The 14,669-nt window shown below is 36.8% G+C and overlaps 1 protein-coding gene across 6 annotated transcripts in view; it reads left to right on the forward strand.

Moving 5' to 3' along the window:
- UBR3 (ubiquitin protein ligase E3 component n-recognin 3) overlaps positions 1 to 14,669 on the forward strand; it is a 222,489-nt gene that overhangs the window by 105,099 nt on the left and 102,721 nt on the right. For 4 of the 6 annotated variants that reach the window (XM_082465326.1, XM_082465322.1, XM_082465321.1 and 1 more), the window contains exons 20-23: positions 8,982 to 9,123; positions 12,654 to 12,758; positions 13,832 to 14,005; positions 14,192 to 14,224. In XM_082465326.1, the coding sequence (XP_082321452.1) occupies positions 8,982 to 9,123; positions 12,654 to 12,758; positions 13,832 to 14,005; positions 14,192 to 14,224 (454 nt within the window). The remainder of the gene's footprint in view (positions 1 to 8,981; positions 9,124 to 12,653; positions 12,759 to 13,831; positions 14,006 to 14,191; positions 14,225 to 14,669) is intronic. The other 2 variants (XM_082465324.1, XM_082465325.1) reach the window with 1 other exon arrangement.

A 14,669-nucleotide genomic window follows, 5' to 3' on the forward strand; every position in this document is an offset into this window, starting at 1 on the left:
TGTTAGAATTCGCCTGTGAAGCCATCTGGTCCTGGGCTTTTGTTTGTTGGAAGATTTGTAATCAGTTTCAATTTCAGTGCTTGTGACTGGTCTGTTCATATTTTCTATTTCTTCCTGGTTCAGTCTCGGAAGGTTGTGCTTTTCTAAGAATTTGTCCATTTCTTCCAGGTTGTCCATTTTATTGGCATATAGTTGCTTGTAGTAATGTCTCATGACCCTTTGTATTTCTGCAGTGTCAGTTGTTACTTCTCCTTTTTCATTTCTAATTCTATTGAATTGAGTCTTCTCCCTTTTTTTCTTGATGAGTCTGGCTAATGGTTTATCAATTTTGTTTCTCTTCTCAAAGAACCAGCTTTTAGTTTTATTGGTCTTTGCTATTGTTTCCTTTATTTCCTTTTCATTGATTTCTGATCTGATCTTTATGATTTCTTTCCTTCTGCTAACTTTGGGTTTTTTTTGTTCTTCTTTCTCTAATTGCTTTAGATGTAAGGTTAGGTTGTTTATTTGAGATGTTTCTTGTTTCTTGAGGTAGGATTGTATTGCTATAAACTTCCCTCTTAGAACTGCTTTTGCTCCATCCCATTGGTTTTGGGTCGTCATGTTTTCAATGTCATTTGTTTCTAGGTATTTTTTGATTTCCTCTTTGATTTCTTCAGTGATCTCTTGGTTATATAGTAGTGTATTGTTTAGTGTCCATGTGTTTGTATTTTTTACATGTTCTTTCCTGTAATTGATATCTAGTCTCTTAGTGTTGTGTTTGGATAAGGTACTTGATACGATTTCAGTTTTCTTAAATTTACCAAGGCTTGATTTATGACCCAAGATATGGTCTATCCTGGAGAATGTTCCATGAGCACTTGAGAAGAAAGTGTATTGTGTTGTTTTTGGATGGAGTGTCCTATAAATATCAATTAAGTCCATCTTGTTTAAAATATCATTTAAAGCTTATGTTTCCTTATTTATTTTCATTTTGGATGATCTGTCCATTGGTAAAAGTGGGGTGTTAAAGTCCCCTATTTTTGTGTTACTGTCGATTTCCCCTTTTATGGCTGTTAGCATTTGCCTTATGTATTGAGGTGCTCCTATGTTGGGTGCATAAGTATTTACAATTGTTACATCTTCTTCTTGGATTGATCCCTTGATCGTTATGTAGAGTCCTTCTTTGTCTCTTGTAATAGTCTTTATTTTAAAGTCTATTTTGTCGGATATGAGAATTGCTACTCCAGCTTTCTTTTGATTTCCATTTGCATGGAATATCTTCTTCCATGACCTCACTTTCAGTCTGTATGTGTCCCTAGGTCTGAAGTGGGTCTCTTGTAGACAGCATGTATACGGGTCTTGTTTTTGTATCCCTTCAGCCAGTCTGTGTCTTTTGGTTGGAGCATTTAATCCATTTACATTTAAGGTAGTTATCGATATTTATGTTCCTGTTACCATTTTCTTAATTGTTTTGGTTTTGTTATTGTAGGTCTTTCCCTTCTCTTGTGTTTCCTGCCTAGAGAAGTTCCTTTAGCATTTGTTGTAAAACTGGATTGGTGGTGCTGAATTCTCTTAGCTTTTGCTTGTCTGCAAAGGTTTTAATTTCTCCATCGAATCTGAATGAGATCCTTGCTGGGTAGAGTAGTCTTGGTTGTAGGTTTTTCCCTTTCACCACTTTAAATATGTTCTTCCACTCCCTTCTGGCTTGCAGAATTTCTGCGGAAAGATCAGCTGTTAACCTTATGGGGATTCCCTTGTGTGTTAATTGTTGTTTTTCCCTTGCTGCTTTTAGTATTTTTTCTTTGTATTTAGTTTTTGATAGTTTGATTAATATGTGTCTTGGTGTGTTTCTCCTTGGATTTATCCTGTACGGGACCCTCTGTGCTTCCTGTACTTGATTGACTATTTCCTTTCCCATATTAGGGAAGTTTTCAACTGTAAACTCTTCAAATATTTTCTCAGTCCCTTTCTTTTTCTCTTCTACTTCTGCGACCCCTATAATTCGAATGTTGGTGCATTTATTGTTGTCCCAGAGGTCTCTGAGACTGTCCTCAATACTTTTCATTCTTTTTTCTTTATTCTGCTCTGCAGTAGTTGTTTCCACTATTTTATCTTCCAGGTCACTTATCCATTCCTCTGCCTCAGTTATTCTGCTATTGATTCCTTCTAGAGAATTTTAAATTTCATTTATTGTGTTGTTCATCATTGTTTGTTTGCTCTTTAGTTCTTCTAGGTCCTTGTTAAAAGTTTCTTGTATTTTCTCCATTCTGTTTCCAAGATTTTGGATCATCTTTACTATCATTACTCTGAATTCTTTTTCAGGTAGACTGCCTATATCCTCTTCATTCGTTTGGTCTGGTAGGTTTTTCCCTTGCTCCTTCATCTGCTGTGTGTTTCTCTGTCTTCTTATTTTGCTTAACTTACTGTGTTTGGGTCTCCTTTTTGCAGGCCGCAGGTTCGTAGTTCCCATTATTTTTAGTGGCTGTCCACAGTGGCTAAGGTTGGTTCAGTGGGTTGTGTAGGCTTCCTGGTGGAGGGGACTGGTGCCTGTGTTCTGGTGGATGAAGCTGGATCTTGTCTTTCTGGTGGGCAGGACCGCATCTGGTGGTGTGTTTTGGGGTGTCTGTGGCCTTATTATGATTTTAGGCAACCTCTCTGCTGATGGGTGGGGTTGTGTTTCTGTCTTGCTAGTTGTTTGGCATAGGGTGTCCAGCACTATAGCTTGCTGGTCGTTAAGTGGAGCTGGGTCTTAGCATTGAGATGGAGATCTCTGGGAGAGCTTTCTCCATTTGAATTTACATGGAGCCGGGAGGTCTCTGGTGGTCCAGTGTCCTGAACTGGGCTATCTCACCTCAGAGGCTCAGGCCTGACACCCGGCCAGAGCACCAAGACCCTGTCAGCCACATGGCTCAGAAGAAAAGGGAGAAAAAAAAGAGAGAAAGAAAATTAAAAAAGAATAAAGTTATTAAAATAAAAAATAAAAAAACATGATTAAAAATAAAAAAAAGACAAGAGTAATTTAAAAGAAAAAGAAAGAAAGAACAACCAAACCAAAAAACAAATCCATCAATGATAACAAGCGCTAAAAACTATACTAAAAAATAAAAATAAAAACAGAAACAAAAAAAAACGGACAGACAGAACCCTAGGACAAATGGTAAAAGCAAAGCTGTACATACAAAATCACACAAAGAAGCATACACATACACACTCACAAAAAGAGAAAAAGGAAACAATATATATATATATCTATATATATAAAAAAAAGAGAGCAACCAAATCAATAAACAAATCTACGAGTGATAATAAGCCCTAAATACTAAATTAAGATAAACATAAAATCAGAAACAAATTAGCTGCAGAAAGCAAACCCCAAATCTACAGTTGCTCCCAAATTCTACCGCCTCAATTTTGGGATGATTCGTTGTCTATTCAGGTATTCCACAGATGCAGGGTACATGAAGTTGATTGTGGAGATTTAATCTGCTGCTCCCGAGGCTGCTGGGAGAAATTTCCCTTTCTCTTCTTTGTTTGCACTGCTCCTGGGGTTCAGCTTTGGATTTGGCCTTGTCTCTGCGTGTAGGTTGCCTGAGGGTGTCTATTCCCCGCCCCGACAGGATGGGGTTGAAGTAGCAGCTGATTAGGGGGCTCTGGCTCACTCAGGCCAGGGGGAGGGAGGGGTACGGAATGCAGGGTGAGCCTGCGGTGGCAGAGGCTGGTGTGATGTTACAACAGCCTGAGGTGCACGGTGTGTTCTCCCGGAGAAGTTGTCCCTGGATCTCGGGACCCTGGCAGTGGCAGGCTGCACAGGCTCCCAGGAGGGGAGTTGTGGTTAGTGACCTGTGCTTGCCCTCAGGCTTCTTGGTGGCTACAGCAGCAGCCTTAGCGTTTCATGCCCGTCTCTGGTGTCCACGCCGATAGCCGCGGCTTGCGCCCGTCTCTGGAGCTCATTTAGGCGGTGCTCTGAATCGCCTCTCCTCATGCACCCTGAAACAATGGTCTCTTGCCTCTTAGGCAGGTCCAGACTTTTTCCCGGACTCCCTCCCGGCCAGCTGTGGTGCACTAGCCCCTTTCAGGCTGTGTTCACACAGCCAACCCCAGTCCTCTCCCTGGGATCTGACCTCCGAAGCAGGAGCCTCAACTCCCAGCCCCCAACCCGTCCCGGCTGGTGAGCAGACCAGCCTCTCAGGCTGGTGAGTGCTGGTTGGCACCGATCCTCTGTGCGGGAATCTCTCCGCTTTGCCCTCTGTACCTCTGTTATTGCACTCTCCTCCATGGCTCTGAAGCTTACCCCCCGCCAATCCCCATCTCCACCAGTGAAGGGGCTTCCTAGTGTGTGGAAACTTTTCCTCCTTCACAGCTCCCTCCCCTAGATGCAGGTCCCGTCCCTATTCTTTTGTCTCTGTTTTTTCTTTTCTCTTTTTCCCTACCCAGGTATGTGGGGAGTTTCTTGCCTTTGGGGAAGTCTGAGGTCTTCTGCCAGCATTCAGTAGGTGTTCTGTAGGAGTTGTTCCACATGTAGATGTATTTCTGATGTGTTTGTGGGGAGGAAGGTGATCTCCATGTCTTACTCCTGCGCCATCTTGAAGGCCCCTCTCTATTTATTTATTTATTTATTTAGGCTGTGCTGGGTCTTTGTTGCTGCGTGTGGGTTTTTTCTTGTTGTGGTGAGCGGGGGCTACTCTTCGTTGCAGTGCACAGACTTCTCATTGCGGTGGCTTCTCTTTTTGCGGAGCACGCACTCTAGGTTCGCGGGCTTCAGTAGTTGTGTCACACGGCCTCAGTAGTTGTGGCTCATGGGCTCTAGAGCATAGGCTCAGTTGTGGCACATGGGCTTAGTTTCTCCATAGCATGTGGGATCTTCCTGGACTAGGGCTCAAACCCATGTCCCCTGCTTTGGCAGGCGGATTCTTAACCACTTCGCCACCAGGGAAGTCCCGGTATTGTGTCCTTAGAATCTACCTTGATGCAGGGCACTTTGTAGATAATCAGTAATTGCTAAATGAATGAAAAGTAAGTTTCTTAAAATTTTTTTGTGCTGAGAGTTTAAGTGAAAATAAGCCATTTTCTTTGTGTGATGTTTATACCTTTAGAATTTTAGGATCTTATTGCTGGAAAAGCCCTTCAAGATCTTCTCTCCAGCTTCTGTAGAAATGTCTTGGGAGCCATCACTGGAAGAGGGGGTTGGGCAACAGCAACAGAAGGCCTAAGAGAGTGGAGGTGGCTCGTCCCGTTTTCCTCACTCCCTTCCAAATACCCCTTAATGGGCAATTCAGCTTTTAAAATGAGAAAAACAAAAACAAAAAACAACAAGAGCAAAAACAAACCAACAGTTGGAAAACCATCCATTCAATTCAGTGTTATATTTTACATATGAGGACATTGTGGTCCAGAGAAGTTCAGTGGAATACGTTTGTTAATGGCAGTGTTGGAACTATTGTCTAGACCATTTCCAAAAGACAAATGTGATTTTTATATAGTGGTTACTTTAAATTCAGCTGGAAAGCAAATTTTTTTGAACTGTAATTTCTGATATTTCTGTTGCTTCCCATCTCCCATCTTGAAGGTTAATGGCTGCTGGCCCATGTTTTAAAGTATGATGTATGAGTTTATATATGTCATTTTTGTCTCAAGCTAGTCAATAATTAAGTGTTGGTTTGAGTCACTTAACATTTTTTTTTGCTGTCATGTAGCTTTTCATTTGCATTATTTCATTAATGATTTTGAAAAGAGCAGTCAGAATGATGTATTACCTGCTGCCTTGAACACATATATAACCTTTATTTCAGAACACTTTATTAATCTAGGTGCTGCGTATTTAGGGGCCTAGTACTTAAAGCAAACAAACAAATAAAATAAAAACTAAAAATTGCTTTTCTATGCCAAATGAAATAGAATAATTGAAACATTTAATCATAGGTTATTGGGATTGCTTTGAAAATTATGCTTATATGTAGCCACTATAGTATTATATAGAAACCAGTTTTTTTTTTAAAGCAAACTTAATGGCATCCTCTTCTTGAATCATAGATGCAATTCATTTCTCTGGTATGTAGATGGTAATTTTTTTTTTTTTTTTGAATAGAGAAAGGTTTATTGCAGGGCTAAGCAAGGAGAACAGGTGGCTTGTGCTGTAAAAAACCCCAAATTCCCCCATGGTTTTCAGGGAGAAGTTTTTATAGGCAAAATTTGAGGTGAGGGCTGTAGGGTGTGTGACTTTCTTCTGGTTGGTTGGTGGTGAGGTAACAGGGTGGTGCCCCAGGAATCTTATGCTCAGCCTGAAGTCACCATCCTCCACGTGGGTGGGGGGCCCCAGTTCCTGGGTGTATGGCTATTGTCTCCATTCCCTTCACATCCCAGGGACCCTTCTTTTGCTCCATAAAGGTGACCAGATCTGGCTTAGAGACAAGACCCAAGGAGACCAGGTTTTTATAGTTCTCTAACATCACATCCCTGTACAATTCCCATTGAGTGCTGTCCAGAAATTCCCACTCATCCTGAGAAAATTCTATGACTACATCCTGGAATGTCAGTAGTCCCTGAGAGCTGCCATTGCCTCCTCTTCTTCCTCTTGTCTGGGTCATTTTCTCATCGATATTACGTTGAGGAATCACATCAGCATCTTGAGAATATGCCTTTGCTCCTAACATACCCACAGGCAGAAGGATCTTGAAATGCTGAAAAGGCCAACTTTTCCTGTCCTTGTCTCAGAAGATATTCAGGAAAAATCATCTCCTATATGGAGACCAAACTATGAATTCATTCTTTCCTGTTTCCAGGTGTTCTCACCTCATGTAGCTGTCAGGAAATTCTGCTAACACGGGCTATGTGGGCTGTACTGACTTTCCCCTTCCAGACCCATGTAACAGGAAACCATGTTGCCTCTCCTTGTAATTTATTATTTTTAAGATTTTTTTCCCCCTCCCTACATGATATTTGTTTCCTCCAAGTTGAGTTTTCTACTGTTCAGTCTCTAGCTTTTATGTTAGCTGCATTCTTTGGATGTCTGATAATTCTGGCTGCTTGTGATGAGGAGCTCTCAGTGCCTTGGTGGATCTTTGTAGATTCTGAGCTTTAACGTAGTGTGATTTGGGTAGGCAGGTTTGTTGAGAAGCCCTTATGTTAGTCTCTTTACAACTTCCTTTTTGGTTTTGTCAGATTCCTCAGAGAAGTATTTTCAAGAAGGTAATGGTCTGGCTGCCATTATTTTGTGAACTGAATGGAGTCAGAGCCTAAGTGCTCTGAGTCAAAATGCATATGATGACTTTCTTTTTTTTCCTCTGTCATTTTTCTCACTTTCTACTGGCTCACATCAAGCCTGGTAATGGGGTGGAAATATGTAATATACCAGCAGTGAGGCACCTCATGTCATATGGCAATGAGCAGGGATGTCCTCCTCTTTTAAGGAAGTGATCCAACAGTTGGGAACAACAATACAGTCTGCCGTAGAGAGTGTTCCAAATGCAAGAATAATGGGACTCAAGCAGTTTGGTCCTGGCCATACCTCCTCCTATTGTTTTAGGTCAATACCATAGCTTAAGAAAACTTCAGAGACAAAGATTTCTAAGAAGGAATTTGCATAAAGAGGGTGAAATCTCAGTGGCTCTCAAAGGACACCTGGACTTTCTAGGCATACGATGATTTTAATCGCCCATCCTCCTACCCTTAACTGTGCTTGCGTTTTACCTTCTCCAGAGATGAATTCTCTAGCCAGAATTCTGTTGGGGTCGGGGAGAAGCAGTTTTCATCCAATCCTCATTTTAGCCTCCTATCTCCCCAACTCCAGTTATTGAAGAACCAGGTGTTTCCAGTTTCTGAGCCTTTTGAGGATTCTGCAGTGTAATTGGGGTTGATTCTCAGCTGTCCCCATTGCCTTCCTGTGATTTGGCTTTCTTAGGTTTACTAGAGTCAACATGTACCCATTTGCTTTCCGATTAACAAAATTTTGCATTTTTTTTTTTTTCGGATTTTCTTCATCCTGGTGCTTTTCATCCTTTAAGAAATACCATTACTATATTTTTATTGGAGTTTTGAGTGAAAGTAAAATTAAATATTTATGTTCATTCTGTCATTTTAACTTCAAGTGCTGAATGTATAACTCACTTGCATTCTCTGGATTATTGGGTGAGGTTGAGCCTTTAAAAAAAACTTATTAATTTCCCTTCATGATTCTTGGTATGAGATTGGTGTATGGATTATTCTTCGATGATTTTTCTGTTAGATTGTCTAAAGTTTATCAGTTCTAAAGTTTTACTTTTATATTTGGATTTTTAATCCACCTGCAGTTGAATTTTATATAGAGAGTGAAGTAGTGATTTATGTATTTTTTTTCCCCTACAGAAAACCAGCTCCAGGACTATTTATTGAACAATCCATCCTTTTCTCACTGATTTGTAATGCTAATTCTGTCATATACAATTGATCCTCATTATTTGCAAATTCTATTTTGCAAATTTGGCTACTTGGTAAAATTTATGTTTATGCCCAAAATCAGTACTCGGAGCAATTTCTTGGTTAGTCACAGATCTCGGTGGATATGCAGAGGGCACCTAGGTTAAAGTGGAACAAAGCAAAACTCTACCCTCTTGTTCCAGCTCATACTGTAAACGTGTCCTTTTCATGGTCAATTTAGTGCTATGTTTTTGCATTTTTGTCCTTTGGTGATTTCGCTGTTTAAAATGGTCCCCAAGTGTAGTGCCAAAGTGCTGTTTAGTGTTCGGGAGGGCAAGAAGGCTTTGATGTGCCTTACAGAGAAAATTTGTAGTCAGATAAGCTTTGTTCAGGCTGTTATAGTGCTGTTGGCTGTGAGTTCAATGGTAATGAATCACTAATATGATACATCCAGAAAAAGGTAGAGGAAGTTATGATCTGTACCTAAGGCTATTCCAAAAAGTGCTGAGGTAACATATATATAGTGTGTGATGAAGCTATGGAATCACCATTTAAATTACGTTTTAATCTTGAGTCTATCATCTAATTTTAGTTTTGTTTTATTTTTACAGTTTAAAACAGAGTGGAAAATTCCCTGGAAATCCCTGGCCTCCCTATAAGAAAAGGACGCCACTCCATCCCAGCTATAAAGGTCTCATGAGACTTTTGCACTGTAAAACTTTACACATTGTGCTATTCACTCTGCTTTACAAGGTACAGTAGTAATTTGAATAGAAAGACTCAGATTAGAATTTATTACCATAATTTTTAAATAAAAGTGCTAAAGGATAATATTTACATAAAAATACTGTTTATAAAGCAAAGTGTATTTATATGTTTAAGATGTGTGAGGCTATTTCATAATCACATATATGAATTGTATTCTTTATGTAATTTCAAATCTAAGTGGAAAATAATAGAGCTATACCATTTTTTGGGGGAAACTATTCATCTTATCAGTTTCAGATAGGAATTTTTTTTATGGTTTCTGTGCCACAAGAAGTGAAATATTATGTGAGTACAGGAAGAATGAAATGAACAGTAGGGACCAAACAACCACCAGAATCCACTAAAATGACAAAACTAACATGGCAGCCATAGGAGCCAGTGACCCTGTGTTTAGGCTTGTTCTCTTGGCTTTCTTCTTCTGATCAGGAATGTGACATGGAGGGATTTGAATGGGCTCCTATGTGACAACATTAAGGATTTTCTTTTGTTAAATACCTTAGAAACTCAAAAGGTGATGCTTTTACTTTTTTGTTACCTAGAATTTGTTTTATCCTTGGGTCTTCTCACACAGAACTGACTTACTTATTTGGCTAACATTAGTTGTGTACTCAAAAATTGTATACATAATGTCATGGAGTATGTGTATGTATATTTATAACAGGCATATTTATGTTCTAACCTGGATAAGAGAGGAAAGACAAACTATACTCATGTTATATAGATAAAATAACTATAGACATTTATAAAGTAACTAGACACAATAAACATTATACAGTTAGATACAAAAAAAACTATTGTTTCTTCTTTCTAATTAGAATTTGAAAAATTAAAAATTAAATTAAATAAAAAAGTAAGCCTATTTGTTAGGCAAATTTACAATTACTACATATACATTACTTAAATTACTTAAGAAAATATACATTAAATTTAGTTCAGTAGACACTTTAGTTTTTTTCTTGTTTGCTGTGTAAACAAATATAGCTTTTAGATTTCTGTACCCCCTATTCTTTTTAACTCTACCCCATGACCAGTTTTTCGTTTTACTTGTAAAAATTACTCCTGTTAAAATTTTAGACATGTGCCTCAAAAAAACATCTTGAATGGTTTATTTTCATTAATTTCTAAGAGAATTATTCAGTAAAATGATTTAAAATGTTCTTTTTTTCATTAAGAAAAGTAGAATATTTTTTCTTACTAAGAAGATATTTGTGGTTTTGATTTTTTACAAATAGATATTTTTTGAATGTCTACTTAGTGCCAGATTTTGTTTCAAGTACTTTATATACACTACTTTGTTTAATTCTAGGAAACTTCCTTATGAGTGAAAGTTCTGTTGTTATTCTCATTTTTCAGATATGATTTTTAAGTTTTAGAGATTAAATAACTAGTTCAGATAGTGAAGCTAAGTACATGTATTGGGTTGGGCAAAAAGTTTGTGTTTTTCCGTAACATCTTACGGATAATAAATGTCAGTAATTCTTGATTTAAAAATTAAAGAAGCCTACTGCAAATGATTTGTGTCCTCTTTCAAGTTAAATTTTTTCAACCTTTTTATTTGCTTACTGTAAAAAGAATATTTCATGAAAAATAGAAAGGCAATATTTAATTGTTGCAAGATTATTATGAACAAATTTTTAAAAATCTCAACTTTGTAATAGCTTTCATGACTTTTATGATAATAGAAGAACCTTTAATTGACATTGCATTGGCAGGTCAACTTTCTAAAAATCAGTGTCAGTAAACCATTTCATCTCCTGCCATGTTTAATATTAAAAAACTTTAATATAGAACATATTGATAAAAATCCCCAGAAACCATTTATTTATTTTTTGTAGTACCTAATAAAGTTTTTTCTTTTCTTAGCCTTTAAGTTACTCATTTGAAGCTGTAAGATGTAATGCCATAGAATTTCAAGCCAAAATTTATTTGATTTTAGCTAGTAATGCTTTATTTATTAAGAGGAGGCAGAGTAGTAATGATAGGCAATCCTTGGGAGTTTGAAACTGTGTTCTAGTATTGCTTGTGCTAGCTGACTGTGTGGCTGAGCCTTGGTTTCCTCCCTGTAAAGTACTGGATTAGAAAAAATGACCTTTGTTGCCTCCCAGCCTTCAGTCCCCTCTTACTGCTGTTCTTGCTCCTCCCACTATCCGTACCACCTACCTACTATTTATTGAACACCAATTGCTAGATACTGTATGAAGCAAATTACAGATAGTAATCATGTAATCCTTGCAATAATTCTGGACTACTATTCCAGTTTTAAAGATGAGAAAATTTAAGGCCAGATGTTGCTCAAGGTCAAATAGCTAAGTACATACAGAATTTGTATAAAAAATCAGGTTTTTGAAAGGTTTTGAAAGTCTATTCTCCTCACCACTGTGCCACACAAAATATGAATGGAAAAGCCTTCTCAGTAGTCAGAATAAGCATTAAAAAGTCAGTGAACTGGAAGTCTTTATTTTTTAGTCACAATAGATTAGCTCCTAAGTGACTAAGTCCTTTCCAAGCTCCCTCTGCCGTTTGGGCAGTTTCTGCTAGGCTCAGCCTAGACTGGCCTCTTTTTTGTTCTCTTTAGTCTCATCTGCAGCTGACAATGCCACTCCCTGCAGAAGCTCTTCCTCTTACCCCTTCCATAGTTGGACCAGATGGCTTTTTTTTTTTTAAATAATGAAGACAACATGATAGCTACCAGGCTGTTTTTTTCTTATGGTATTTTATGTGTCTTCTGGTTAATAGTTTGTTGCATCATATTGAATGAGTGATTGGTGTAGGTTAGCCCCAAAGTCCTGCATAAAATGTGTAAGGCTTGCACTGTGTATTCCATGTATAAGGTCAGATGTATCAGTATTTCCTTAGAGAAGCCTCTCTCTTAACCACTTGCATTCCTTTTTCCTTTCTCACTCATATAAACCACATATTGCATACACATTTACACAACAGCACAAAACACTCAGGTTCAGAACTTTAATTTTAGAGACAGATTTTAAAAATATTAATGTTCCATAAACAATTATTTTGCTCCCAATTATATGCCAAGTACTATGCCAAACACATTTGCATGAATTATCCTATTTAACAAACTTATTTATCTGATATCTTTGTCATCAGGAGAAGAGTGTCAGCAACTTAGGATGTAAAATAGTCTTGTTAAATTGCTTTATTAGATACTAGTATTTTTATAATCATGGTTTTAGTGGATTATTTAATGTCTTAACCTTTAGGAAATCAGTGAACTAATATTTCTGGATATTGCCTAAAATACTGTGTGATCTTGAGAGGGAACCTGTTTTACTGGTTTTAGTTTTGTCTTTTCACCAAGGTATAGCTTTACTTACGTATCGGATTATGAATTTTGTATATATATGTATATATATATACATATGCATACATACACATATATATGTGTATATATATTTTATGTTACTTTCATCTATAACATTAAAATATTTTTTGATATTTAAGTGAAATATGTCTTGTGGAAAAATAATTACAGGGCATTTTTTCCCTTTTTAAAGATTTTGATGGATCATCAAAATCTGTCAGAACATGTACTCTGCATGGTTTTATATCTGATTGAATTAGGACTTGAAAACTCAGCTGAAGAGGAATCAGATGAAGAGGTAAGTAGTTTCTTGTATTTTTAAATGTTAAAGTTATGACATGCCTTAATAAAAGGTTGTATGTCATCTTGAAAGGTATTTATGGATTCATCATACTCAGATGAAAATCTTCCTAAGAACTACTGGAAAAGGCCCTTTTTAATCTTCACATACATATGTTCTTTTAGAGGTTTCACTAATACATTAAACTCCATTTGTAGAATTATTGAATTTGAAATTCGTAACATGTAGATCTAAGAAACGTGGTTAGTGCACTTTTGGTGTTATGCTAATAGCATTGATTACTGGTAAATAATTGTTATGTTAGGAATTCAGTCTAGAAATTCTAATAATTTGATTAGGGATTAATTTTTGAATAGCAAATTGTTTCTGTAAAGGTTTTAAGTTAATGGAGTAAGTATTGTTATAAGGGAGAATGTTTACTTAAGAATGCAAGTTGTTTGTTAATCTGTTTCAGGATTTTATAAGTATCACTTCCATAAAAGTAATTGTCACTACTAATTGATTTTATAATTAATTGATATTTTCCTCATCCCCTCCCTCCAAAAAGACAGAATACAACACAACATAATAACAGCAAAAAAAAACCAAGAAAAAAACAGACAAGTAAAAAGACTAGACTGTACTTTATATTCTAAGTTGAGTCAACATATATTCTTTCATAGATATTAAAAGGTCATTACGATTCCTCTAAGACTTAAGTCAGACTTTTGGTTGATTTTTCAGACTTTCTTCTACAGTTAGTCCAAATTAGCATTATTTGACTGTATTATGAGTTATTCCTAATGGTTGATGAATAATATTCTGTACTAAGTATTTCCAAATTGAGAAATGTTTTTTTTTCTGGAGAAGCTTAGCTGACTTCCATTGGACTTACCTATATTAGTACTGAGAAATTTGTTCTAAAATTTTGTGTTTGTATTTGGTTTTATTAGCACTTTGTGATTTGTGAATGAGACTATAAGGGATTCAGGAATATGACAGGCAATAGACTATTATTTGGGCTTGTTACATTTCCACTGTACCTTAGACCAGATTGGCAAGGTTTGATATTCATTATGTTTATGTTTTAGGCATCAGTAGGTGGACCAGAACGTTGTCATGACAGTTGGTTTCCTGGTAGTAACTTAGTATTGAACATGCGACACTTTATAAATTATGTTAGAGTGAGAGTTCCAGAGACTGCTCCGGAAGTGAAGAGAGACTCACCTGCAAGTACCAGCTCTGATAGCTTGGGTTCTTTACAAGTAAGTGTAAAAGAGAGAACAAAAAAAAGGAAAGACTTTGTTATGTTGGGTTGTGTCATTTAGATCATCCTATCATATCCAAAAGAAAAATAAATGTGGTTGTAGATAACTTTAAATTGTCTTTTATTTCCTCTGATATATCTAAGCAACTTTTGCCTCACCCATCTTTTTCCTTTAATCTGCCAGAGTTCACGTCGGCCTAAAGTTCTTCAAAGAGAGGTAGATGTATATAATATTTGCATTAACTAGCAATATGGCTTTAACTGGAAATGGGGTCAAATGCTGAAGTATTTGTGTGTATATGTGTGTGTTTAATTAATATGGTTAGATTAAAAAAATGTTTAACGTTTGTGTGTGTTTTTTAAATGCAGTAATTTAGGCTTAATTTTAAAGAAAATTCATATTATTGAACTTAAAAAATAATACTGCATATTTAATAGTGGGTTTTTCTTAGTAGTGTTAGTATTTTGGGCCAATTATAAGCGGCACATTTCAGTCTGTTTACATTTAGCATTGTTACTAACATCTTAAAAATGAATGTTTCCTAAATCAAAATAAATTTAATCTTTAGTTGCTGGTGGCATGCCCATTCACAACTTTTTTTTTTTTTGCTCCTATGGCAGTTAATTAACTTTGATAAAATAAGCCCACAAAAATCTTAAAC

Source organism: Balaenoptera physalus, assembly GCF_965194825.1.
Source record: "Balaenoptera physalus genome assembly, chromosome: 6".
Taxonomy (NCBI): domain Eukaryota; kingdom Metazoa; phylum Chordata; class Mammalia; order Artiodactyla; family Balaenopteridae; genus Balaenoptera; species Balaenoptera physalus.